The 26273-nt window shown below is 33.2% G+C and overlaps 1 protein-coding gene across 4 annotated transcripts; it reads left to right on the top strand.

The window, feature by feature from the left end:
• Positions 1-1040: 1040 nt before the first annotated feature.
• LOC114319571 (uncharacterized) lies at positions 1041-26065 on the top strand. 4 transcript variants are annotated; one of them, XR_014335684.1, is made up of 10 exons: positions 1041-1563; positions 1678-1790; positions 5142-5191; positions 5827-6060; positions 6221-6373; positions 9897-9992; positions 10090-10110; positions 14290-14416; positions 15796-15966; positions 25846-26065. XR_014335684.1 is itself a non-coding variant. In XM_028266600.2 (9 exons), exons 1-8 carry the CDS (start codon positions 1199-1201, stop codon positions 15961-15963), a joined length of 1200 nt encoding a protein of 399 aa, XP_028122401.2. In that variant the 5' UTR covers positions 1041-1198; the 3' UTR covers positions 15964-15966; positions 25846-26065. The 4 variants fall into 4 exon arrangements, 2 of the variants coding, with proteins under 2 accessions (XP_028122401.2, XP_028122400.2); XR_014335683.1 differs by lacking the exon at positions 25846-26065 and having other exon boundaries at positions 15796-16316; XM_028266600.2 differs by lacking the exon at positions 14290-14416.
• Positions 26066-26273: the final 208 nt, after the last annotated feature.

Below are 26273 nucleotides of genomic sequence, written 5' to 3'. Positions count from 1 at the left end.
ATAAATGGGCGGTTTCGCAAACATAATGCGGGCGGATGCGGTTTGAAATATGACAAATTTGCGGGTTGCGGGCGGGTCGCGGTTTAAACCCGCCACCCGCAAAAACCGCCCGCACTTTAATTGTTATTATTATTATTATTTTTTATATACCAACTTTGTAACTTTTACAGGAGCACCATTATATTCTCTATGACACTAGGATCCTTATTTTTAAGTATTTCTCAACTTTCTTAATACCGTAGAATTATCAAGTCCTAAACTTGGTTTCTTATATGATTTTCATTGGTGATTCATCCACTTTTTCCTAATAAAATTTTCCTTCTAATGGTCCATAGAACTTATAGTTTGATTATTGATTACTGAACTGGCAATTCTAATTGAGTACAACCTTTAATGCATTGATATACATTTTTTTCATGGCAAAAATGCTAGTGTAGGGTCTCTTTGTTTTGGGTACTTTCATTTAATGTATTAATATTCAATTTTTATTTGTAAAATCATCAAAAAATTGTTATCACAAATATATAAAATGAATCTGATGCCTAAATTCGCTGGGAAAAAAAAACTCAAAAATTAATTTTTAAAGAAAAAAGTGTAAACCGCAAACCGCCCGCAACCGCTCGCACATTTGCAAACCCTATCCGCACAAACCGCAAACCGCACTGCGGGCGGTTGCGGGTTGACTTTTTCCCAAACCGCATAGATGCGGGCGGGTCAAAACCGAACCGCAAACCGCACAAAACCGATCCACGAACACCCCTAGTTATGGTTCTAAAACCAATGTGAGAGAGAGAGAAGAAACAAAAAAAAAAAAAAAAAGAGAAATGCGAAGGAAAATAATAATAATAATAATATTAGAGACTTTAAAACATACTAAATGTGAAACTGTAGGTAAGTCTTACATCCATATAAAATATTTAATAAAAAATTTAATAAGACTTTTGAAATCTTTAATATTTCAAATAAATAAATAAATTAAAAAAAAATAAAAAAACGCAACAACAACTGAACAAAACCACGTGGTTTTGGCCCACTGCAGCAAGCACGGCAGAACCACGGCAGCGGCTATAATTTGTCCATCCACGTGTATAATTTCAATAGGTGAGTGTAAGATACTGGACAGCTATGATGTGGCCTGGCGATAAGACCCCCAAAGCGAAGGGAAGGGGAGAAATGGAAAGCAGGAACTGGAACTCCAATGGCGTTTTGTGCCCACGCGAAGCTTAACAGCCTCTGCGCCGTCTCCTCCTCCTCCTCCTCCTCCGCCACAGCCACAGTCACAGTCCTAACCAGCAGCACCGGCTGTGCCCGTATGAGAAATGGAAGACAAACCAATTGTGTGATTGTTCGCGCGGCCTCCTCCTCATCATCATCGTCGTCGTCGACGGAGGTCTCCAGAATCAGTGTTGGAACCATCCCCAGGGCGACATTATACCAAGAGGGTGAGCTGGAACGCCCTAGATGGACCGGTGAAACCCCTCTCTCCCGTCTCGTCGGAGCTCTCATCTCCTTCAAACCACTCTACTCTCTCCTCAAGCTCGGCGCCAGACAAGTCCTCATCAGGTCCCCCTCTCTCTCTCTCTCTCTCTCTCTATATATATATATATATATATATGTACACACACACATTTATGAATCTAAATATATATATATACACACATTTGTGGGGATGAACAGTACAGCAGAGAAAGCAAACATACCTTGGCGAGATATGACGAGGGAGATTCTGGAATCGGAGGTTTACAATGAGATGGACAGCATCCAGAACAACTCCATTGTGTACCCTGACTGTAATTTTCTCAATTTCCCAAACTCCCTACTTCTTTTTTATTTTTTTTTTTTAACTATGTTTTGAAATTTTCCCTCAAGTTGGATTTTCAGACTCTATATACAATGCCTATTTGAATAGTATTTTTAACACGGGAAGAGACAATTTTGTATGGTGCATTGAGCTTAAAAAATACAAGAGTTAGTTGAATTTGGTTGTTTAATTGCATCTAGGGATCACAAATTTGACAAATTACCTCTATGGGCCAGTGCCTGTTGTTGTTGAAGAAGGATGGTTGTCATTTTTGTCACAAATTTGGTTGCTTCATTTTCGTCATAAATTTGGTTGCTTCATTTTCGTCATAAATTTGGTTGCTTCATTTTCGTCACATATTGACGAGGGCTTTCATTTTGTTGTTGATGGAGGTTAAATGGTTTCGTTCGAGTGCTCCTTGTTGAATTAATTAGATTGTACCTTTGTTCTTAGCTTTCGTCAAATGTATCCATTCCTTCAATGCCATTATTGGTTCCATAAACCAGTCAATTGGCACTGCTTAATCTTCTAGAATATTTTCCCTTCAATCTGTCTGATGTAAAGCAAAAGCATCCTTCTGGGGATTCAGGCCCAAATTGTGAAGATTTTTTTCTCTATAACCGTGGCTTCAGTTTTATGAGGATGTAATTACATTTCTAAGTAGCAATTTGTATTTGCCAATGTTATGTTAAGAGAAACATTTGTAATTATGCTTTAATACTTCATGAGAAAACTTAATGGGATCATATTGGTTCAATTCTTTTCTCCTTTTGATTCAGTATACAAAAATATTGGATTATTCTTTTGTCGCAGCAGTAGGCTGAAATATTTTTGTCTTGTAATTGCAGGTAATATAAACAACACTGTTACGTAAAAGTAGAGGAAACCTTTCTCTATGTTGATAAAGAAATATATAGTTTTTTTTAATTTTCAATTTTATATATTTATTTATTTTTAAAGAAATCTGAACTTATCTCAGTAGCCAACAAGTTGGTGCTTATCAACCTATATGAACACATATAGGAGAGTCAGAACTTTGGTCTTTTCTTCAAAAATTTTAAACTAAAATAATTAATTTATTAAAGAAATGAAAAAGGAGAACACTTAGCATGGTGCCTGTCACCACCCGAATAAGGAGAACACTTAACATCTAGGCCGTGACCAGCTAGTAATCCCATATTACCTCTGGCCTCAAAGACAAAACTGATAATTAAAAATAATGACTGGGCACTGCGGAAGCAATAACAAAAATACAACCATGTCCATGGAGCGGTGCATACATGAGATTTTCATAAGTAATTAAAACTTCAACCTTCTTCATAGATGTGATCACATAGTTATATCAACATCTTAAACACTTATATAAAATATCCATACATAACAAGTTTCAAAAACAAAGGAAAACTAAACATAATAACTTGGTTCACAAGGTTGACACAACTTGGCTCCCCAAGGTTGACACAACTTGGCTCCCCAAGGTTGACACAACTTGGCTCCACATGAGACCAAGATCGCCCCATCACAGAGGCACTCCGAAGCGACTTGACAGAAGGGTGGACTCCCGAGGTTGCTCTAAGCTTGACGCTTCAATTGCTCACCTATATATATAGGGGAAGGGGGTGAGCTAAAACCCAGTGAATAATACTAGTAAAGGTTAATGAATGATGTCTATTGTAATACAAACTCATATCACATGGGTTTCGAAGCAAATCATAACTGAATACTTATCGTATCAAAGTTCACAAATCATAATCATATGTGATACATCCAATAGTGCAACAAAGGGCTCAAAGGCATAGCAAAGGGACCACATGGGTCTAACGAAGGGACTATATAGGTCAAGCAAAGGGGCAACTTGAGTCAACATCAGAGACCTCTGTGCACATATAACAAAGGGAAATGGTATTGTTTCTCTTGGGTGAGGGTCTTATAGCAAAGGGTCACCGTGTTGTTTTTCCCGGACGAGGGTCTTATAGCAAAGGACCATGGTATTGGTACTCCCAGGTGAGGGCTACATTAAGGATGCCACAATTACATTTCTAAGAGACAATCATTCATTTGTATCAAAATAGCATTCCAAAATAATGATCTTGCAGTAAACCAAAACACACTTTCATAACATATCTTTACAGAGATACTATTCATACTGGGCTGGTACTGATGTCAAACCTCGGTTGACCACCTACACAAAACACATAACATAGATACACAATGAAGCACAAGGTCGAAACAGATAATGTATCTTAATTTGATTCTCTGACGTGTATTTCTAGCTTATTCCATGATTAAGGATGTTTAAGTGATGCAAAAGAATGCCTAAAAGGGCATGAGGATGTAAATATGCATTTATAAGCGTTAGTCAAAATTTGTTGAAAACAGGGTCTTCGCTCGAGCGCACACTTGGTCGCTCGAGTGGTGTGGCTTGACTACGAAAGTACTGGTGGAGAATCTCAAGAAATAACTTGTGTAAATCCCATGCATGTATGAATTTGTAGAAAACTAAGTTCAAATATGGAGAATTATGCATGCATGTACACAATTCACTCAAACTACACTCATGGTGATTCTAACTCTTTTCTTTCAAATTCATGCAAATGGTCCTACAACTTGGTGAATTCATCTTCCTACATGGATTATTTTCATGAATTATGGGTAAAGATCTTACCTAGAGCTTGAATTTGGCTTTAGATTAGCTTAACCTCTTCAAACTCTCTTGAATTCCCTTGAATTCCTCCTTTCTCTCTCTAAATTGTTGAGCTTTCTTCTCCTCTCTCAATTTTTCAGCTTAAGAGTTGTAGAAAATGAAGTCCCAAGCTTGACTAACTTATATATATATATATAGATGGATTATGCTTAACTAATCAAATGGGATTAAGACAAATCAGTTGGGCTTAAGTCTAATCAATTGTAATTAATTTATTCTAATTATTTTGATCCGAATCAAATTTTAATTAAATTTATCACATGGTTCTAGATAATTCAATTAGCCTATTGAATTTGTCAATTTTGGTTTTTGGATCTGTATGGGCTTTCAATTTCGAATTCTAGGTCAACATTTAAACGAATAATTCACAAACAAATAGATAAGCATCAATTAAGCACATAATCATGCAAATATGCTCAATGAAATAATATTTGAAAATAATAATAATATGGAGGTCAGGGTCGTCACAGTGCCAATCCTTGAAAAGTCCGAAGACAACTGAAAAATCATTGTAAAAAATAAATCAGAAAGTTTTGAAAAGAATTGGTAATTCTATATGCAGTTCTGATGTTTCATTTTGGATTGCTCTACTGCAAGAGGAATTGATTCATGATGTCTTGATTGTCTTCTGAACAGATTATCTCAATCCTTTCCATGCATATGATGTGGGCAACCTCTCTTGGCTGGTAAATATCTATATCTTTCTGATATTATATAAATGGTTATTATTGACTGTATTTGTGGTAGCGAAATTATGTGAATGCATTTTGTGTTTGTGTATGTGGTTGTTCTCTTGTTTGCTTGCTCCATATTTTTTCATATCTATTTATGAGTTATTAAGAGACAGCAGGAAGAATGATGGTATTTACCATATCCGTTTGACCTTTTATCAGCTATTTTATGAGTTATTCACAGAACCATTTGGATGTCTGATTAGTTTTAAGTTTACACAGAAAAAGTAACAGTGTCCTTTAGCCTATGATTTATGCTGATAAGGGGGAGTATTTTAAAGTATTGACCTCATGATTTAAATGAATTACAGTCTTTATTTTTGTTATTGACATGCAATTGCGTTGAACTGTACTTCTCCTTCAGATAATTGAAAATTTGTCCTTTAAAAAGTTGAAAATTTTGTCCCGCGTTATGAGATTATATAAAATTTGTTCTCATCTTTGTAAAATTAATTCCAGGGTTGTTATGACTGAAAAATAACTTGTTATGTATTGAGAATTATGTGTATGTAGATAACTTGCGAGTACCTACCTATTCAAAAGTAACATATTTGTAATGACCCTTTCAAAATTGCACATCTTAATTGCAGGCTGCAGCTGAAGCAGAGGCAGCAACTATGTCAATGATGAGACGAACAATACCTGATGCTTCTTCACCAGATGAAGCAAAACAAATAGTTCGAGGAAATTGGCTTCAGGCAATTGAACAACATCATCAGAAGTATTCAGGAAATGCCATGGTTAAAGACATTCTTGATGTCGGGTGCTCTGTTGGTGTGAGCACTAGATATCTTGCTGACAAATTTCCTTCTGCTAAAATCACAGTGAGTACAAACTTTATTTCTGTGCAATTTGTTGAAACAATATTTCCATATGATAGTGCTGGAAGTGATAAACTTACCATTTTGAAATCTTCTAATGTCTATCATGCCTCGGTCTTTGTGCATATTATCATTTGTTGATCTCTTGATCCATCCGTTACAGGGGCTGGATCTATCACCTTACTTTCTTGCTGTTGCTCAATTCAAGGAAAAGCAAAGCACCCCAAGAAAGAATCCAATCAGCTGGGTACATGCAAATGGTGAACACACAGGCCTGCCAGCCAAATCGTTTGACATTGTATCAATTGCTTATGTGGTATGTATTGTTGCCTACAAATAATAACTGGTTTGCAGAGTGACATCAATTTCTTACTTCCAATAAGTACATAAACTTAGTATATTTCCCAGTGAGTTGTGTTGTTACTCCAAACCAAACCAAACTAAAACTTGTGTCCTAATCATGTGGGTCGGCTACATGAATCAATTTACACGATTCCGCTCATATACTAAGTTCAATTAAATAAAATCATATCATCTATGAAACACAGACACTTCAAAACAAGTGCCGTATCTGTGTCAGACACATGCATACTTCTGGGACACGTATGGGACACACCACATTATTTAATTAATTTATTTCCTGGGGACACTTCGGGGACACACTAAGGACATGCCAAGTTCTCTTTTCCTTCATTTTATCTAGTGTTTTTGATGAATGTTGAATGTTTATTATTTTTTTCTTAGATTTAAATAATTAATAGATCATCCATAAAAATAAAAATAAAAAAGATAAAAACTATAAGTATTAATTTAAGGGGGATGCACCAATAAATCCCAAATTAATAACTTATACACTGTTTAGTCCTAAAAGTTTTCTTATAGACTGAAAGGTCCCATTACAATGTTTCAAACATCAGATTAATGTTTCGAACATTAGATTTCGAACATCAGATTAATGTTTCGAACATTAGATTTCAAACATCAGATTAATGTTTTAAACATTAGATTGATGTGCAAATGGGACTAAATGGAGCATAAGAAAACTTTTAGGACTAAATGGTTCAACTTTTCAGAAACTAGGACTTATGGGTAAATTTTCCTTAATTTAAAAGTGTTTTTTTTTTAAACAAATAAAAATAGAATTAGAGTTTGTTTTTGTTAATATTGAGTGTTTGTGGATGCAATATTAATCTTGATAACAAATAAAAATATATTAAAACATATTTTATTGCCGTGTCCCCATTGTATCCGTGTCTCCATTTTTGTTTAAATCACTGTGTCCCTTGTCCGCATCCATGTCCGTGTCAACATCTGTATCCGTGTCCGTGCTTCTTAACATATCATTTTTTACTATATCTCATGTTAGTTTAAATCTTCCCCTCGTAACATTTCCATTTATGATTGGTGATCATATCACTTTTTTGTACCATTGTGTCTACCTATCTTTGTTGTATATAACTAAACTATCTTAGTTTGTTCACTCTCAACTTATTTTATTTGGTGCTACTGTTATCATTTCACGAATATATCATTTGTAGTCTTGCTATGCATCCATCTTAGCATGTTTATCTCAATTACACTCATTTTATGAATGTTTTTTCTTAGTTGCCCAATATTTTGTCCTGTAAACATTGTTGGCCTCATAATTCTTCTATAAAAATTTCTTTTAATTTTGTTGGTATGCATCACATAATATGCCAGAAGCATTCCTCTAATTGAACTAGCCAACCTACTTTGATTCTCTAGTTCATGTCATCGCTAACCTCCCATCCTTATTAATAATCGAACCTATGTAATGAAATTGTTCACTCTTTGTTATATATAACAAAAAATTGACTTCATCTGCATTGTTTTCTTTAGAAAAATCAAAGTGGCACCGTGGGACTGATGGATTTAAAGGAATAATTTGAATGAAAAGACTTGAGTCATCATGGACATTCGACTGATTAAAAAGAAACCCTACGTGCTTTAGATTCATAATAAAGAGGCTCCTGTACCTTCTCCTAATAACTATCTACCTACTAATAAATATATACATGTAGCATAATAAACAAGTTATCCTGTGGGTTAAGAGGAGCAAATATATGTCTTCCCTGCTAATGCAGCTTGTTTTCAACTTATACTTCATGTGATAGACAAATTATACTTTCTCTGTTAGACAAATGAAATTCAATAGAAGCTGTCTCTAGGTAGTAAAAGCTTCAATTGCTAAAGTATTAACTTTGAAAGTATATAAACATTGGGTACTAATTTTTGTGAATCATCAATGGCAACTGGAAGTGTAATTTTAAAGTATCTCGTTGGTGCATCCTAGTGATTGGTCATTGCCTTGTACATTGTCCATTTTGTGAAGCTGTTTGATTTATTAAATTTCTCTTGCGAATGTTATTTAACTGAAAATGGAAACCTATGTGGGTATATTGCTATGAGGTAAAACTACATAACGGTATCTCAATATTTTAATGGTAACATTATATCACAGCTCATGGAATTTTAGTGAACCATACATTTCTCCAAGATAATTTCCAAGGCTTTATCTGATTTCAAAACACGAGATAATAAGGCCCTTATCAATGGAGCTGAAGTTTGGCTTTCCTTTATGGTATTGGGTATTGTTTGATACCATTCCAAGTATCATTCACTAATTAATTATTTTTTTTGTCAACTACCAAGCTTCTGTTTTGATTCTTTTAGTTACTTGATCTCAAAATTCCATTGTACTCCCTCTGCTTATTATATGATTCTTACTTTCCTTTTCAGAAGCCCCAGCTTGTTTGTCCAATATTTGAATTTTTTTAAATTTTAACCATAAGTTTCCTCATTATTGTTCTTTAAATTTATATTTAAAAATACACAATCCCAATTCCCAAAATTTATTCAAATTAGACATGATAGTTTTGTAAATCAACCATTCAAAGATGCTTTCCTGAATATGTTTGCATGGTCAACCATGCCGCATAAAATAAATGGAGAGAATCTGTAGAAGTTTCCGGAATTTATTTGGAAACATAACACAAGGGACATTACATATGAATAACCCAACTGCACATAATTTGTGCTATTTTTCGGTGTCCATGTTATTTTATTACGAAAAATTGGCTCTTGGTTTATGCATCTTCAAAATTGTTGGGTTCCTCCAATTAAGCCATGCCAATTAAGCTTCTCTGTATGCAATGTATAAGCGAACCTCCCATGGCTTTCAATCTTTTATCAGTTTAAGATGATTGTACTCAAATTAGTAACACTAATAACAGTAACAATACTGATAGTAGTATTAAAAAAAAAAAAAAAAAGAAGTGTTAATTACCCATATCTGCAACATGTAATCTGAAAAACTATTATTTTGATCATTTCCATTTATATAAAACATCTTCAGAGGAGATAATCGTTTTTTCTGTTTGACATGATTCAAATCTTATTCTTAACAATCAGATAATTAGTAAAGATCAAAATATTAGAATGTGTTTCAATTACAGTTTCATTGGGATGTACTTATTCTTGAAAACTCAAGTCAACAAAAGTTTAGAACTCCATATAAAATTTCAGGATTTCTGAATTTTCAAGGAAAGACTCGACAAAAAAATTTAGAAAATGGAAAATCAATTAAGCACTGCCAAACGTCAAGATGATAAGATGGGGGACATTCTCTAGAGAGAGGATCATCCTCATGATTCTCATGAAAGCTTTTGCAAGAACTAGGAAAAAAATTCATAATGTTCTTTGCAAGAAGCAATGGCATTGATATGTTAGAATTTGTTGAACTTGCTTCTTATCAAGCCTCATGACATTTGTTTGCGTCAAATTGTGACTAACTGCTAATGCCCTGAATTCATATGCAGCTTCATGAATGTCCCGCAAGAGCAATAGTTAATTTAGTGAAGGAAGCATTTCGTCTGCTCCGACCTGGAGGCACTTTTTCTGTGACAGACAATTCGGTAGTAACTAGCGTGACTATTATGGCTTTGTATTCAAGAAATTTTGTTGTGCTGCTAGAAATTAGTTGTATCTAACTACTTTTATTTCTTTCTACAGCCAAAGTCGAAGATCCTTCAGGTATGATAAATTAACTTATTTTTGGCATCTTTTCCTTCATGAAATTGATTGATTTGAAATCATTAGCATTTAAGGATGGCACACGGTAAACGAAATTTGTCATTGTTGGATTCTTAAAGGCACCTACTAGTTGTTTGCTTACCAATAATTTAATAACCTTTAAGAGTGGGTCAAATAAGAGCCAGATAGATTACTTTCTAGTAAGAAAAGTGGACCATCTAAAGTGCAATGACTGTAAGATGATTCCTGGAGAGAACCTGACGTCTCAACATAAGATTTTGATACTAGAATTATGCATTAAAGGGTAATACCAAGCTAGGAAGGATAGTTGGTGTGACACCCCAAAATCTCGTAACATCAAGGGAAATTAAATTAACAAAGTAACTTACTAAAAACTTGACATTTTAAGTAGAAATTTCAATTCTCATACAACCAAAAGTTCAATCAACACAAAATAAAAACTTAAAATGTCCAAGTACAACATTAAACAAAATCATAAAATCCTTAATTGTTAATACATAAGATAATAAAATTTATTCCATTCTAATCGTGGCTTCAAGTCAGTCAAGGCTCTACGTTAGCATCATCTCCATTTTCAGCTTCCATTCCTTCCTCATCAAAATCTAGCATAAAATGCCATGGCAACAGAAATATATGCCATGAGCTGATAAGCACAAAAAGAAAATACAACAAACTTAACTTTTTTTTTTTGAAAGAAAAACAAGAGATTATGAGCATGATACAACAATATAATTGCAAACATAAATTACATCCAATAGAATAAATTCAACAATTTTAATAAATTGACACTCGAAATCTCATTAAAGATATTTAACTTACAAACCACTAAGCCATGGTCACGGTTAATTTGGACTTCTCCTTAGTTAAATAATTAAGTGTTACAAACTGTGGCTACTAGGGATGCCTACGCCCAGAGTTACATACCCAAATAGTGGCATTCGTGGTCTGCTCCAAGGAACGGTCTGCCAAGGGTATGTATCCTCTCGGTATGCCACCTGCACATCCAACCTTATTCCAAAACCGAATAGCAATAAATGTTCAAATAAGTCTCGTGCCATCTTAGGGTTATGTGACACGAATTACGTAAGAATTCTCAAAATTAGGGCTTACCCTGATCAACCGATATTAACCGTCAATCGTTAATTTCGTACATTTCGTTGATCATTTTAGTTATTTTCCATAATAATCATTTGCGTATGTGTTAATATATATATTTTTTAAATTGTAATAAAATGATATAACATCGATGGTGATCTAATTTTGTATTTATCAAATATTAACACATACGTTCTGCAATAATCAATGAATGTACATATTATTGTAAACAGTTAAATCAAGCCATAATGTGAAATAATAATTCTAAATACTAAAACAAATCACAACGTCACACATGCATGAACTACTAATTTACAAGATTCAATTAAATAGACTAGCACAACACTTATTTTTAAATCTAAAAATAATTGAAGTTGTAATCTTGGTTCTTTTAATATTATCTCAAGAATTTCCAGAACTTAAATTTCATAGTTAAAATTACAAATAAATTATTAAGACAATTGTAAAATTCATATAATTATCAGGAATGTTCTATCAACAAGTTATGGTCATTTTTCAAAAGAGTTTTCCTAAAATAAATTATAAATAATTCTGTAAAATTACAAGAAGTTATGTGATACAGATTTGTCACGCTTTCTTAAAATAATTTCACACTAAAATTTATAAATCAAATCTATAATCTAAAATTTGAGGATGAAACTAGACTTCTCAAATTTCATTTTTAACTCAAACAATACCAAATTTGGTCTAATATAGGATTTGTAGTGATTTTTCAAACATAAAGTAGAATCTGTCTAAAAATTCAGATTGAATTAAAATTTCGTATAAATTCGCACAAAACTAAAGTAATTGATACAAAAATTTTTGAATGATCTAGGCATCATTCTTAAGTCTAAAATTTTGTACAAAATTCTGGCAAATTTAAGAACTAGGTGATCAAACCAAATAAAATCTTCAATCATCTATTAAATATCACAAATAACACATGCAAGCCTAAATCCAAGACTGTATCATGATTTTAATACTACTAACATATAAACAATCTTTAAACATCTAATATATATCACAAATTCACATGCAACTACAAACAAAGCTCTATCAAGATTTTTTAGCCTCTTTGGTATTTTTAATATAATCTGAAATTGAAGAGAAGAATGAGATGGTTTTGAGGGTTTTCCTACTTAGCAATGAGATTGAAATGAGGTGGTGAAATGATAGGAAAATACTAGCTTTTCTTCTTCTTCTCTTCTTGTATCCTTCTTCCTTCCTTTCTTGCTAACACAGTTTTTTTGTACTTTGCTCTCTCTCCCTGATCAGTTAAGGAGAGTTGCATGCATACATAGACTCATAAACTCAGCCACCTATTCCCCTTCAATATATTGAATTATCACAAATCCTGACTTCAATCATAACCTATCTAATAGGTTCCATGCAGGTGAACAAGTGGTGAGGTGAGTAACTCTCACCAGCCACCTAATGCAATATATATATATATATATATAGTTTGAATTGAATGATAAATGTGTATAATTGTGTATTTGTGCGGTTTTCTTAAAATCAATTAATCCAAGTTTTTAACGAAGGTATTTAGCAAGGGTAATTACTAAGTTGAATCATTGTCAAAAATAATTACAGACGACAAACTGAATACTCACAAAATTATTATTCTTAACAATATTTTTGTTAGTGACTAAATTAGAATATTTTTTAACTAATTTATACAATATTAAATTTAAGTAGTTTAGATAAGATTAATTTATTATTCACATCCTATAATGCATTTATAAAAATAATTAAATACGAGTTCTTGCAGTGGGTACTGTAGAACGAGATGGTGGAACCTAGAAGGGGATAAGCTAGAATAAGAATAGAATGAATGAAGAAGGTACTTGGGATTTAGAAGATGATGCTAACACTATGTGAATTTCAATGGCCAATTGTATGAGGAGATTCTCAAGGGAAGTCCTTAGAGAGTCGAAAGGAAAGGGACCCAACTCTAAGGAAACTTGGTGGTGGAAGGATGAGGTTCAAGCGGTAGTAAGACAAAAAAGGAGTGCTTTAAAAAGTAGCTAAATGATAGAACTAAGAAAAACTTTAAGAGCTACAAATTGGCAAATAAGAAGCTCAAAAAACAGTAAGAGATGCTAAGTTGAAAACCTATGACGACCTCTACATTAGACTAGATAGTAAGGAGGGAAAGAAGAGAATCTACAAACTTGCTATGATAAGGGAGAGGAAAACAAGAGATTTTACTCAGGTTAAGTGCATCAATAATGAGAATTCTAAGTTGTTGGTGAAGGATGAAGAGATTAAGGAGAGGTGGAAAAATTATTTTGAGAAGTTAAATGAGGAACATGTAAGAAGCTCAAAAGGGGAGGAAGTTATCGGTGACAAGAAAAATTAAAACTACAGGTTCTATCACAAGATAAGGAACTTTGAAGTGGTGATTGCACTTAAGAAGATGAAATCAAATAAGATTTTAGGACTCTATGATATCCCCATTGAAGCTTGGCAATGCTTGGTTAAGAAGGGGATTGCTTGGTTGACTGGGCTATTTAGCAAGATTTTATTGACTAGGAAAATGCCAAAGGAGTGGAGGAAGAGTATTTTAGTATCAATCTATAAGAATAAAAGAGATATATAGAATTGCAATAACTATATAGGAATCAAATTGATGTCTTATATAATAAAAGTATGAGAGAGGGTGATGGAATGTTAATTGCGAGATATAACAAAGGTGTTACAGAATCAATTTGGATTTATGCCCAGTAGATCAACGATGGAAGCAATCTATCTTCTGAGGAGAGTAATAGAAAAGTATAGAAAGAATAAAAGAGATATTCATATGGTTTTTATCGATCTTGAGAAAGCGTATGATTGAGTGCCTTGGGATATAATTTGGTGGGTGTTGGAGAAGAAAGGCGTGACGAAAGGCTACGTTGATGTGATTAGGGATACGTATAAAGGTGTGGTGACCACTATTAGATCGTTGAGAGACAAGTGAATTTCCAATTACTGTAAGTCCTTATCTTTTTGCTTTACTTATGGATGAGTTAATAAGAAATATTCAAGATGATGCGCCATGGTGTATGTTTTTTGCAGATGATATCGTGTTAGTTGATGATACAAGAGGAGTTAACACCTATGAAGCATAGGTGCGGATAAGAATACTGGTACGGGTACGAAAAGAGTACGCTGATACAGAAAGAACTAAAAAATTAGGATACAGGTACTGTTAGGGTACATCAATAAATTATTATTATTATTTTTATTATTATTATTTTTTTAAATTTATAGTTTGAGATTCAATCTAGAAATCAAAGCTCAACACCAAAATTAAAAGGAGAAATTGCAAAACCAAAAGAGAAATCATAGTTCAACAATACCAATATCAATACCAAAACTAAGTCTATAAGCTATTTTAATGCTATTAAATAGGAGAAATTACAAAAAAAAGTTTCATTCAAAAAGCAAGCTAAGTAAAATTGGAAAACTTGAAACTTTAATTTTCACTTTCATCATTGAATAATATGTCTTTTATTTCTAGCATGTCAAATAAAGGATTTGCAATTTTAAGTAAATCTGAACTCTCTAATAAATTAAACGTATCTCCACTAATGTCACATAGCTTGGTGTACTCTTGATGTACCAATCTCGTACCCATGAAGTACCTATGGAGTACCCAACTGGCAAATAGAGACATGAACCTCTTTACATTGATTAACCAAATAGCCCTTAATAGAGCCGAATGGAGAAGAATGATTCATGTAGCCGATCCCAATTTAATGGGATTTAAGGTTTGGTTTGGTTTAGTTTTATGGTAATATGATGCATCAATTTGTTCAGGATTAATATTTCTGAATTTGGAATTATCCATGTAAAACCCCATGTTGATTCTAGTGAACAAGAAATGTGCTTCTCCCTTTCTTTGTTAGGGACACCCATCACTTCGTGTTTAAAAATTCAGAAGTTCAATATTTGTTGTGTACAAAGTGCTATATATTTTTGGGGAAAACCATAGTTTTTAGTAGATGACATTGCCAAAAAGTCTTTATATTGTTAAATCTTGGAAAGGTTCTTGATGGGATTGGCCCACATGGCAAGGCTTGATGTATCTGTTTACCTGCCAACATCAGTTATCAAAGCACCATGAAGTTTAAAAATTCCAATTTTCTTCCCCACATGCTATGTTTGGATCTTGGATTTGTACAAGACAAATTAAATTAGTTGTATGATTGTATCTGTTTATCAATGAAATAAAAAATTGGTTTTTTGAGAAATTTTAATTTTTTTGTCTTATCATATCAGTCTTACTAACAAAAGTAGAGAATTTAGTTTTTATTTTCCTTTCCTTTAACAGATACAAGAAAATAAACCAAGCTTAGGGAATATCTGTATGGAAAATACTTTAACATAATACATTGTCACATTGGATTCAAATAAGAACATTACATTTTTTATTTTTATTTTTGTAAATAACAAATAAGAACATAACATGACAATTGGGAAATGTTATCATGTTCTGGAACTTAAAAATATTTTGGATGAAATCTACCGATAAGACCACAGATGGACTTAAAGCAGTCTCTTGGGTGTTTTATGTTGCAGGAATTATCTCCAGTACTGTTTACATTGATGAAGAGCACAGAACCATTTTTAGATGAATACTACCTCACTGATCTGGAAGGGACAATGAAAGAAGCTGGTTTTGTGAATGTGCGAACAATTCTCACTGACCCAAGACACAGGACCATGACTGGGACAGTCCCATATTAACAGGTGACCTTTTTTTTCCTCTGGCTGAAAGCTCTGTTAGCTCCTGTGAACCATTGTAGCTGCAGAGGAAAATGAAGTTGTTCCCTCATTGCACTTCTCTAAACAACCCATAAAAATATAAAATAAAAAACCCGTGGTAAAATGAAATTTCATCGTCTTAGTCTTACATGCTTTTGTTTGATAAATTTCTTTGATAATGTGTTTGATTCAATTTTATCAGTTTTTGTATAGTCTGAGAGTACATGCTTGTACCGACAAATTCACTTTAGGCTGCATGTTGTAACTTGTAAACCTTGTTCAGCTGCATCCTTCATGGAGAATGATTTGTAGTGGCAACCAAATTTTTCTGTCCATATATGTATGTGTGTGGGTGTGTGCGTGCACGCGCGAGAGAGATTTTTTTAATGTTTTTTGAGAAATATTTCACTCTGCAAATGTCTCTGCTTAGCATGATAAGTATGCCATGGGGATGCAAGTCATGCAACAATAACTTCAGCACACAATTTTTGTTGCACTGCATTATTGCATGAACGTTATTGGTTTGAGTAATTGGGAGTGCAACATCCAATTTGTAAGCAAAGGGGTCAATAATGGAGGTTGTTTAGCAGAAAAGTCAATGAGTGTGCAATTCATTTAGTTTGTGATACTCTGCAAGGATGCATGGAATTTACAGATTCCAAACATGCCCCTTCAACATTGATGCAGCAACAGCTGCTGCTTGCTAAGGATGCCACAGTTTGATTTGGAGTCATTGCCAGCTAGTTTGTTTTGTTGTTTTGTTTTGTTTTGTTTGCTTTAAGCCTATAAAAGAGACTCCAAAATATAACTTCATATCTACACATTTATGGGTTATATGATATACATAGAGGGATGAATAGTTGAGATCATTAGAGTAATACATGTGGTGGTCAGAGTTGTTAATATGGTACCATACCAGCTGGTACGTACTGTACCAGTCAAAAAAAGGGGAACTGTATGCCATATTTCTGTATTGCCAGCTTGCCATCCCGTTTTGGTGATTCCAGAAAATTTCGGCTGGAAAGTACAAATTTGTGGGATTCACCGGTACTAGAAATTAAGAAACCTTAATAGTTTTTACTCTTTCCACTATTGTCTAAAGAGTGACTATGCCCTAGAGTTTTTCAGTTCTCCAGGGAAGGTCCATCGAAGACTGTTTGCTCACTGCTCTCTTAGATTTGAAATTGAGTGTTTGTTGATTGCTCACTGTTCTCGTTTCTGTTCTTTGAACATCCAGAAAACAGACAGGATTCTCTCTCTATATATATGTGTGTTTCAATTTGGCTATGATATGCATATACTTTGATTATATCTTTCTGGGTTTGACTATGAATGTGTTGTATGAATTGCCCTTTGGATCTCTGACTGTTTGTTTAAAATTTGTTTCTTTGACTTCCTTAACTCGTCTTTTTTGTTTTTGGAGAAACCTTTAACTTGTCTTTATGTCTACTAGGTATTTGACAAAATGCCATAAACAGTTTTGTTGCTTTATATTTTGTTTTATCTTGGGTTAGCTACTGATGCTATTAACAAACACAGGAGCTTTAAAGCATTTCTTTGGACCTTATAAATTGAAATTCATTATTGGGTTAATCGTCAAGATGCAATTTGCAAACCAAATTTCTTTGAAGTTGTATAATTTTTTTCTTTTAAACCTAAGATTAATGTTCTGTTCTATTCTGTTTTTATTTTTTTATTTTTTAAAACTTGTGTTGTTGATGTAGTAGATATGGAAATGCTTTGAAGTGTATAAATTTCTATTTCATGATATTGTGATAATACTAATCTGAAATTGTACCTTGACGACTAGACACATCCAGACTTCTCCAATTGAAGAGAAGCGTATGTAATCACTAAAATACACAAAGAAATATAAGAACAAAACAAAAAGAAATTTTTTTCTAGATTTTCATTACTAAAAACTAACTCATTTGCCTAGAAGGTTTACTACCTAATTTATGTTGGTGAAAGATTACTTGGTAAAGTCGTAATTCACTTTCTGAATCAAGTCAATAGTACATAAAATATTACTAACGTAAATTAGGTTGCAAAAAATATAATAAAGTTACCAAAAAGACAAATGGAGACTATAATAATAATGATAATAATAACTTTCTAGAAAATCCTAAATTTAAAATTTAATGAAAATACCATGCCTGCTGCCTCATTAATTATATCTATTACTATTATATTATAAAAGTGTGAATTACTATTATATTATAAAAGTGTGGAGAGTTTGTCGTGTTTTTTACTTTTTTTGTTTTTAAATTTCAATTTTATCTTCTCAAATCTATTGTACTTTTTAAAAGTCTTGGAGAGTTTTATATAAATCAACTATCTCTTTATTTTTAGAGTTAGCACTCGAAAACGATATATTTGCTTTCAAGAGTCCTATATTAATATAAATAAACCAAAAAAAAAAAAAGTCATCTCTTTATTTTTTTACATTGATGACGATTGAAGAACAAAAAAAAAAAAAAATTTACTTTTTTTTTTTTTAATTTCTTGTGTCTGCTTCTATACTGATATAAATAATATTTACAATTATCCATCATGGATTAAATCACTGTGAATAATTTTAGTTGAATCTTAAAATTATATGCATTCATTTAAATCTAGATAGATGAAAGCGCATGCATTTTTAAAATAGAGATTTGTGTTGCATTTCAAAAATTTACAAGTTATCTTTATACACTTTCTCTTGGTTTATATTATATTTTATAAATGTAATATTTTATATCGTACTTTAAGAACCCAGGTAGTGTCAAAATTCTAAACAAGAACCATTTTCGTTGGTTTTATTTTTTAAATTTGTTTTTTAGTTTTTAATTTTTCATATTTTCTCAGTTTTGATGATTAAAGATATCAAAATTTCTTCATATTTTATATTTAAATTATACTTTTACAGGAAAAATATAATATCTAATAGTCTAAATAGAATTAAAAAGTAAAATATTAGTTAAACATGTATTATTATTATTATTATTATTATTATTATTATTATTAACATTTTTTTTTCCAAAAAAAATACATAACAAATTATTTTCCAAGTGTACTTACATTAAGTGAACCTAAATTTAAAAGTGAAATTAAAAAATAAAAAAGTATTAAATTAAGTGAATCTAAAAAGAAAATAAAATGGTTATTAAAAAAAAATGTCAAAATCAAAAAACATGAAAATCAAAATTTTCAAAACAAAAGTTTGAAAAAATAAATCAAACCAAACACTATAAACTTATCTTTTTTTAATCTTTCTTCACTAATCTCTAATTTTACACAAATTATTAACAAATTAATTTCAATTTTTATGTGAATTTAATAATCTAATTAAAAAATGGTGCACACACATAAAAATGTAACACTAAACAGTTACATTATGACCAACTATTTAATTATGAATAATTAATTTCTCATTTTTGCATGTATTATATTGTTGCAAAAGATTTCACATATTATTTTTGTGATATCTTATATATGCCAATGTCTACATATATATATATATATATGTATGTATGTAAATTTATATATGTTATTGTATTCATACATTGTCAATCTGTAATGCTATATTACCATTGGATACTTTAATTTTCTAACATTTATTGCTTTAGTAATATAGTTATATTCGCTAGGAAAAAAACTGTAGAATTGTGTATTGCTCTCCTATTAACTTATGTTCAATACATATATACATACATGTCATACAAACAAGTGTCTACAATAAACAATTTCAATAATAAATCAAGACTTTGCAAAATACCTCAATCACTACAATAATTGTACTTTTTTTCCCTCACTGAAAAAATCACATTAGTGAGGAAAAATGGATTTTGAAATTCATAACAATATAATATTGCCTCAAACTCTTACTCATCAAAATATTTTTATTATAATGAGTTACAATATTGAGCAAGAAGAAAAACAAGAACATAGTGAAACAAAAAATACAGAAAAATATTACAACATACTCTTCAAGTAAAGTTAGATGAGCTGAAGCAGGAATTGTCCTATCTGTTGTGAAGTTAAAAAAAAAAATAAAAAAACAATGTACCTTGTATGAGTGCGAAATAATCTTCACTCGTATAATAATGTTGATCGAGCTTGCGCTCCTCCAAACGTTGCCTGAAACCACAAACGTGAGCTGGCCGGCGAGTGTATGCCGAAAACCCCTTCGATGCCTAACTTAGAAAATAGACTAACGATGTAAAAGCTTTGTGAATTCGGGAGTAAGAATTGCAATACCTGAGATTAAAGTTTGGTTTGAGCTTTTATAAGTTCTACATGGCACAATCCTAGTAGGACTCTAACTCTCATTTGTAAAATCCTCCTAGGAATCACATTTCTAAAGAATAATGCTTATCCTTTGACACCCCTATTACCGCAAGCCAAATGAGATGGTTTAACTCTTTACACGGCTTCCAGCCGAGCCACCGAACTACTTGACTCTGTCCGCCACTGACTTAGCTGCAAACGCACAGCGTCGTGCATAGCTTGTTCGGCAGTCCATCTTGATGACACTACACGGCTCTTTCCCTAGCTCAGTTGAAGTTTCACTCTCAATCCATTTGACCGCCTTCTCTTGCAACTCAGTCAAAGCATTGACCACCAATAGGAAGTAGTTAGAACCAAGAATATGGGCATTTTGGTAGTTCAGTCAAACTTCTTTGACCGACTCCATTCACTATTCAGCCCAAGCTAAGTTTGTAACGCCCTCAAAAATATACCCATTATATATATCATTGACATGCATTATTTAAAGAAAACACTTTAATAATTCATTGTAATATCCATCAGAGTCTTACTAAACAAAAGCATTACATGTAACATCAAAGTAAATGCCCTACTGGCTTACATCTTTCCAAGCCAACACTTGGACACAAAGTATGAGTTCTAACTCAAATATAAATAAAGCCCTAGGCTTGAGTGTTTACATGTACTAACAATAAAAAAAAACAAATAACTAAAAATAGTCTTCAAAATCTAAGTCCTTCCAAGCTAAGTCCTTGGAGGTAGCTTATCACCTGAACCTGAAAATGATGTTCCCATAAAGGGTGAGCCATAGCCCAGTAGAAATATACTAATTAATTACTTCATTTTACAGTCTCATGACACTATTGTCTAAGACACGTTTTACTTTCCAATTTTATCAACATGGCTCAGAACCTGGCCAAACTTACAACAGTGAATTACACATATCATATTCACATCCTTCCAATATCAACAAACAAATGAGACTCAAGCTCAAAACCAAACACTTCATACTTCCAGATTGATACACATTTTAGTGCTGTATCAATAAAACACTTCTATATAAATAAGCACACATAAAAGTGATGCTAATGGAGTCCATCCCCTATCTCCTCCTAAACAAAATCCGGTTTAGAGGTCCATCCCCTATCTTCCCCTAAACCGTGGAGTACATCCCCTGTCTCCTCCCACACAAAACAATGTATGCAAATGCAATGCTCAATCAATACACGTATTTTCTGTATCAATGCAATAGTCAAAATTAATGACTTAACCAATGTGATTAGTTTCAGTTATTCCTAATCCACATGCAATGTCTACAACAATCACGACTATCCTCCACCGATAGCCCAAAACAGTTATTTCTAAACTGAAAATAACTATGTCAACAATTCAATAGACAAATGATACAAATTATCCAATTACGCCATTTAATCAATGAATTCCCCAATTCCATGAATTTAACCATCTTTTCCCAATTCCATGAATTAATTATACAAATTAATTTAATAATACAACTAGGGCTTTTTCCAAAATTTACCAAAGTATCCCCAACATATCAAAATACCAAAGCTTAGAACAAAACCTATAAAATGGAGTAGGAAATCCCTACCTCGAAGAAAACAACCCAAATGGTGAAGACAGAGATGAGTGCCCAAATACCAATGTGCTCCAAATCGCCAAATGTTCAGATTAAATGAAAGCCCTCGACTCCCTTTATATTTTTAATAAAGCAACTAGAGTAGAAACACCCTCTAAAAAGATCAAATCTAAGAAAGAAGGTGAGTAGGGAGAGAGAGAAGTCGAACCTAGGGTTTGGAATCAAAAGAAGATGAAAAAGACTGATCAAAACCCGCTGCTGTGTATATAAACTGGACAGGCTCGCTCGAGCGAAGACTTGGTCGCTCGAGCGAAGACTTGGTCGCTCGAGCGACCAGACACAGAGAAGCTACGCTCGAGCCAAGGAAGCCTTGCTCGAGCCAACAACCCAAAAGCTCGCTCGAGCGAAAGAAAACTCGATCGAGCGAAGAACTCAAACCCTCAGGTCTGTAACCAGACACACGCTCGAGCGAAGGAACTATCGCTCGAGCGAAGAACGAACTAACTCGCTCGAGCGAAGAAAAGCTCGCTCGAGCCAAGAATGCACAGCTACAGGTCCAAATCTGACGCAAACTCTCGCTCGAGCTACCAAACCCCGGCTCGAGCGAAGAACCAAAACAAAACATCTCGCTCGAGCGACAAATTCCTCGCTCGAGCGAAGATCCAAAATTCTGGACAGCAACACTTGGTTTCTAAACCCAACCACCCTGAAACAAACCTGCCCAACACATCCTATAAGTCCAAATGAGAAAATAAGGGACAACAACAACAATTATACAATGACAAAATCTACGGAACCTAAGTCCGGATACAACAATCAAATGGGAAAAGACCGGGGTCACTATAAAGTTCTTCCCAAAACATAGCTCAGCCTAACTCGTGGCCCAAGCCTCAAAGTCACTTTCATCTAGCTCGACCCAATTTGGCTACACAAATTACCCTCTCAATTGCCCCTTATTTCATCTGTAGCGCATGATAGAGATTACAAACTACAGCCGAGCTAATATACTCATTCCTGCCGAGCTACTCAATCATGTTCAGTCAAGGCTCCAATTAGGTTCAATGGAGGTCCTTGTATTTGTACATGTTCACCAACCACGCTAACACGATGTCCTTTCTGGGACATGTGGCTATCCCCTATTGTGTCTATATCACTATTCCAGCCGTCACGCACAGATTTTCAAATTTCAAATCAACACGCCCTTTGCCATTTGGTATATAAATAAACGATACATATACCATTCAGCCTCCACTGTTCATCTTCTCAAGCCAACAAGACCGTAAGAACTAGAGCTCCATCTCACCATTTTCTTGCGTTCGAGCCCAGATCGGAGCATTCTCACTACCACACCAAATTCACCATTGCCAAAGGACCATCATTTCCGGCTAAGACCTAAGCTAACACCTAAATTCGTAAGTTCTTTGAACTCTTCAACATTTTTCTATGCCTTCTCTACATCTTGTCACTGTTGTTTATACCATTTTTCACATTTTTGGCATTTTCTTACTGTTACGGTACTAACATCCACGAACAGCACCAAAGCACTTATATTCAATAAAACCTGCATAAAACCATTCCTAGTAATGAACTAGGACTTCAAACGACCCATAAAACTCTCTATTCTGGGATGAACACCAAACGACTTGGGACAAACTAGACAAAAACTATAAGCTTGATCCAAAATCACACTAGAACTGAGCAAACCTTGTGTTTGTGGTATATTTAGGAAACCAATCGAGCTAATGACCGAGCTAAAAAAACATTGTCTATAACCTAAACCAGATTAAGACCTTGCCCCTTAATCTAGTCGAGCTAAAACTGTGAGAACCCAAATATACAAATCAAATAAATAATTAAGTAATAATTATTTTACAATTTCAAATATTTTTCTTATGAATCTTTAAGTGCAAACTAAATATTATTGGAGGGTCTTTTAATTAATTTTAAAACCTAAAATAAATTTATGGTGAAGTCTTTAATTTAGAGGCAATATTTATTATTTGAAAAAATAAATAAATAAATAGAGAAGATGGTGTGACTTGAACTCTAGACCACAATTTGATAAATAATGGTCTTACCATTTGAGTTGCTTACAACATATTTAAACATTTTGTATATTATTTATTTATTTGACCTACATATGCTTTGGGTGTGCCCAACCACTAGTATTAAATAAAATATACACAAACCCTACCTTCTTATTTGTTCATCACAAGTTAGCAGCAACCGTGAGGGACAAAAAAAGGAGAGAGAGAGAGAGATTTGAGAAAAACTTTTGGGAACATTGGTGGTCAACAACTCTAAGGTATTTTTCCTATTTTATTATATCTATTTATTGTGATGCTTCATGTGTGTAATCTACTTGTTGTTGGGAAGGAATAGGAGAAACAGGTGTGTTGTTTGGCTGCCAAGTCAATGGTTGGTGATGAGAAAAAATGGGTGTAATTCTTAGTTTAAAAATTTTGTACAGAACCACAAACTTTAAAAATCGAGGAATCATATCAAACAGATGAATTTTGAATTGAAAGTTTTCAATAGATTAATTACATATTGAATTGCATATTAGAATGTTCTCATAATTTTTGGAAGTCAAAATCTATATTAACTGGTGCGTTCAAATCTGTTCAGAAAATTGGTGTAAAACAGTAACTTTGAAAGTGTCGTTCTCTTTGGGTATAAATCTGAAATTTATCAAATCAGCGTCATTAGAACCGGTTACAAGTCTAGTTTCTTACATTTTTTGCCTTGCGTTGATTGCTCGTGTATACTAAGAGAACCATTAATTTCTTTAAAGTGTTGCAAAAAACAACCTATTTGGATATAATTAATTGTAAATAATTATTTTGATAAGAAAATAAAGTAAAACCCATTGGGTTTGAAGCTTAGGATATATTAGTTGATATCTGGAGGGTTTTGAAATTTTTCGAACAACGTAGAGTGAGTTTTGTATTTTTCAAAGTTAGCGAATAGATTGGGAAAGCTCTTAAAATTCTGTTTTATCTTAAAGTTACTTTTAATTAAGTTTTGATCTGAACCAATGTCTTGGGTGATTTTAGACCTTGAAGAACATGAGCTTAGGTATTATTTAAAAGTAACGGTGAGTGAGGTTGAGCTGTATTAGTGAGCTTTAGTTTGGGGTTACTTAGTTTATTATTCCTTTTAGTATGTTTGAATTAGTAGTGATGTATAGTTTTAATACTTTGTTCAAGGTACTAGTTAGACTTTCATACTTTATCCGAGATATATATTATATCGTATTCAGGTGAGTAGTTGCACGCTACATATTTTTATAAATGTTCCTCTACCTTGGAAAATTTAATTGTTGTTTCAAGACTAAATTGTTTTGATAAATTATTATATTATCAATGGAATTATATTATTTCTGAAACATGTGTAAACTTGGCATACTGTAAACTATTTGTTATGGTCTCATGTTTATAATGGTGAACTATCATGTTTTGCGAAACTGAATTGTATTGATTATCAGGACCATATGTATATTTTAGTCTAGGGAAATTATTCCACTGTGTGTGGTGACTATGGCCACTAGGGAACAGATCCAGGTTGGGTTGTGATGACTCTAGTGCTCAACGATTGTAAGGAAAGGACCTAGGCTAGGCTAGGTGACCTTTAATTGAATTGTCTTAGAGAAAAGGCTCAGGTTGCCACCTCGAAGATGACTCTTGGTTCGATATTGAATCTAATGGGCTTATTGCCTTTAGAACTTTGTGGCATGTTACTTGTTATTCTTGGTACCCAGAAAATTATTGATGTTCATGTTGTAATCTGTTTTAAGTGAAAAATGCCATTTATCATGTTCTTGAGAAACATGAGTATTTCAACTGTTGAACTGTGGAACCTTCTTTTTGAAATAGATTGTCTTTATCAAATTGTATGTCAATCTAGTTACTGTGATATATATCTTATTTTGGAATTGAACTCTATTTTCAAAACTTTATTTACTATCCATGTTGCTACTCACTGAGCTATCAATTGATTTAGTTGTTTATCACTTCCAGGTGTTGGAAGGACTTAGAGTGGACTCATGGCGTAGCGGGGACTCAATTGCATGGACCTCTAGGACATTCATTTATTTTGTTTTAGATTGTTATGTCAAGTTTGTGTATTTTTTTTATTTTTTTATTTTTTATTGAGGTTCATTTAGGATTATTTTGATATGTGGACTGGTTATACCCCATAAGTTTGGATGGTATTGATTATGGTTGGTTTTACCATTTATACTTGTGACTTGTCACTAGTTTGGGTTTGATTTATTTATTTCTAAGTTATCGTCACATTTATTCTTTGTGATTTTGGGTTCATGTATAGGCTTATATGTGCCTTGGGCTAAGTCATTGTGGGCCATGGCCGATCATGCCCAAGTTTGGGATGTGACAAAAACCTCGCTCATTTATTCCCATCGAGCTAAGTCCTTGCTCGTATTTTG

Source organism: Camellia sinensis, chromosome 7 (assembly GCF_055761805.1).
Source record: "Camellia sinensis isolate YWXY chromosome 7, ASM5576180v1, whole genome shotgun sequence".
Classification (NCBI taxonomy): Eukaryota; Viridiplantae; Streptophyta; class Magnoliopsida; order Ericales; family Theaceae; genus Camellia; species Camellia sinensis.
This window is presented reverse-complemented; position numbering and strand designations above follow the sequence as displayed.

What these genes read in the sequence shown, in the direction of transcription:
- LOC114319571 (XM_028266600.2), top strand. Translation starts at nt 1,199, where the DNA reads ATGGCGTTTTGTGCCCACGCGAAGCTTAACAGCCTCTGCGCCGTCTCC. An exon ending in TTCCTTCTGCTAAAATCACA is followed by an intron (nt 6,061 to 6,220) that starts GTGAGTACAAAC and finishes CATCCGTTACAG; the next exon opens with GGGCTGGATCTATCACCTTA. An exon ending in CAAAGTCGAAGATCCTTCAG is followed by an intron (nt 10,111 to 15,795) that starts GTATGATAAATT and finishes TTTATGTTGCAG; the next exon opens with GAATTATCTCCAGTACTGTT.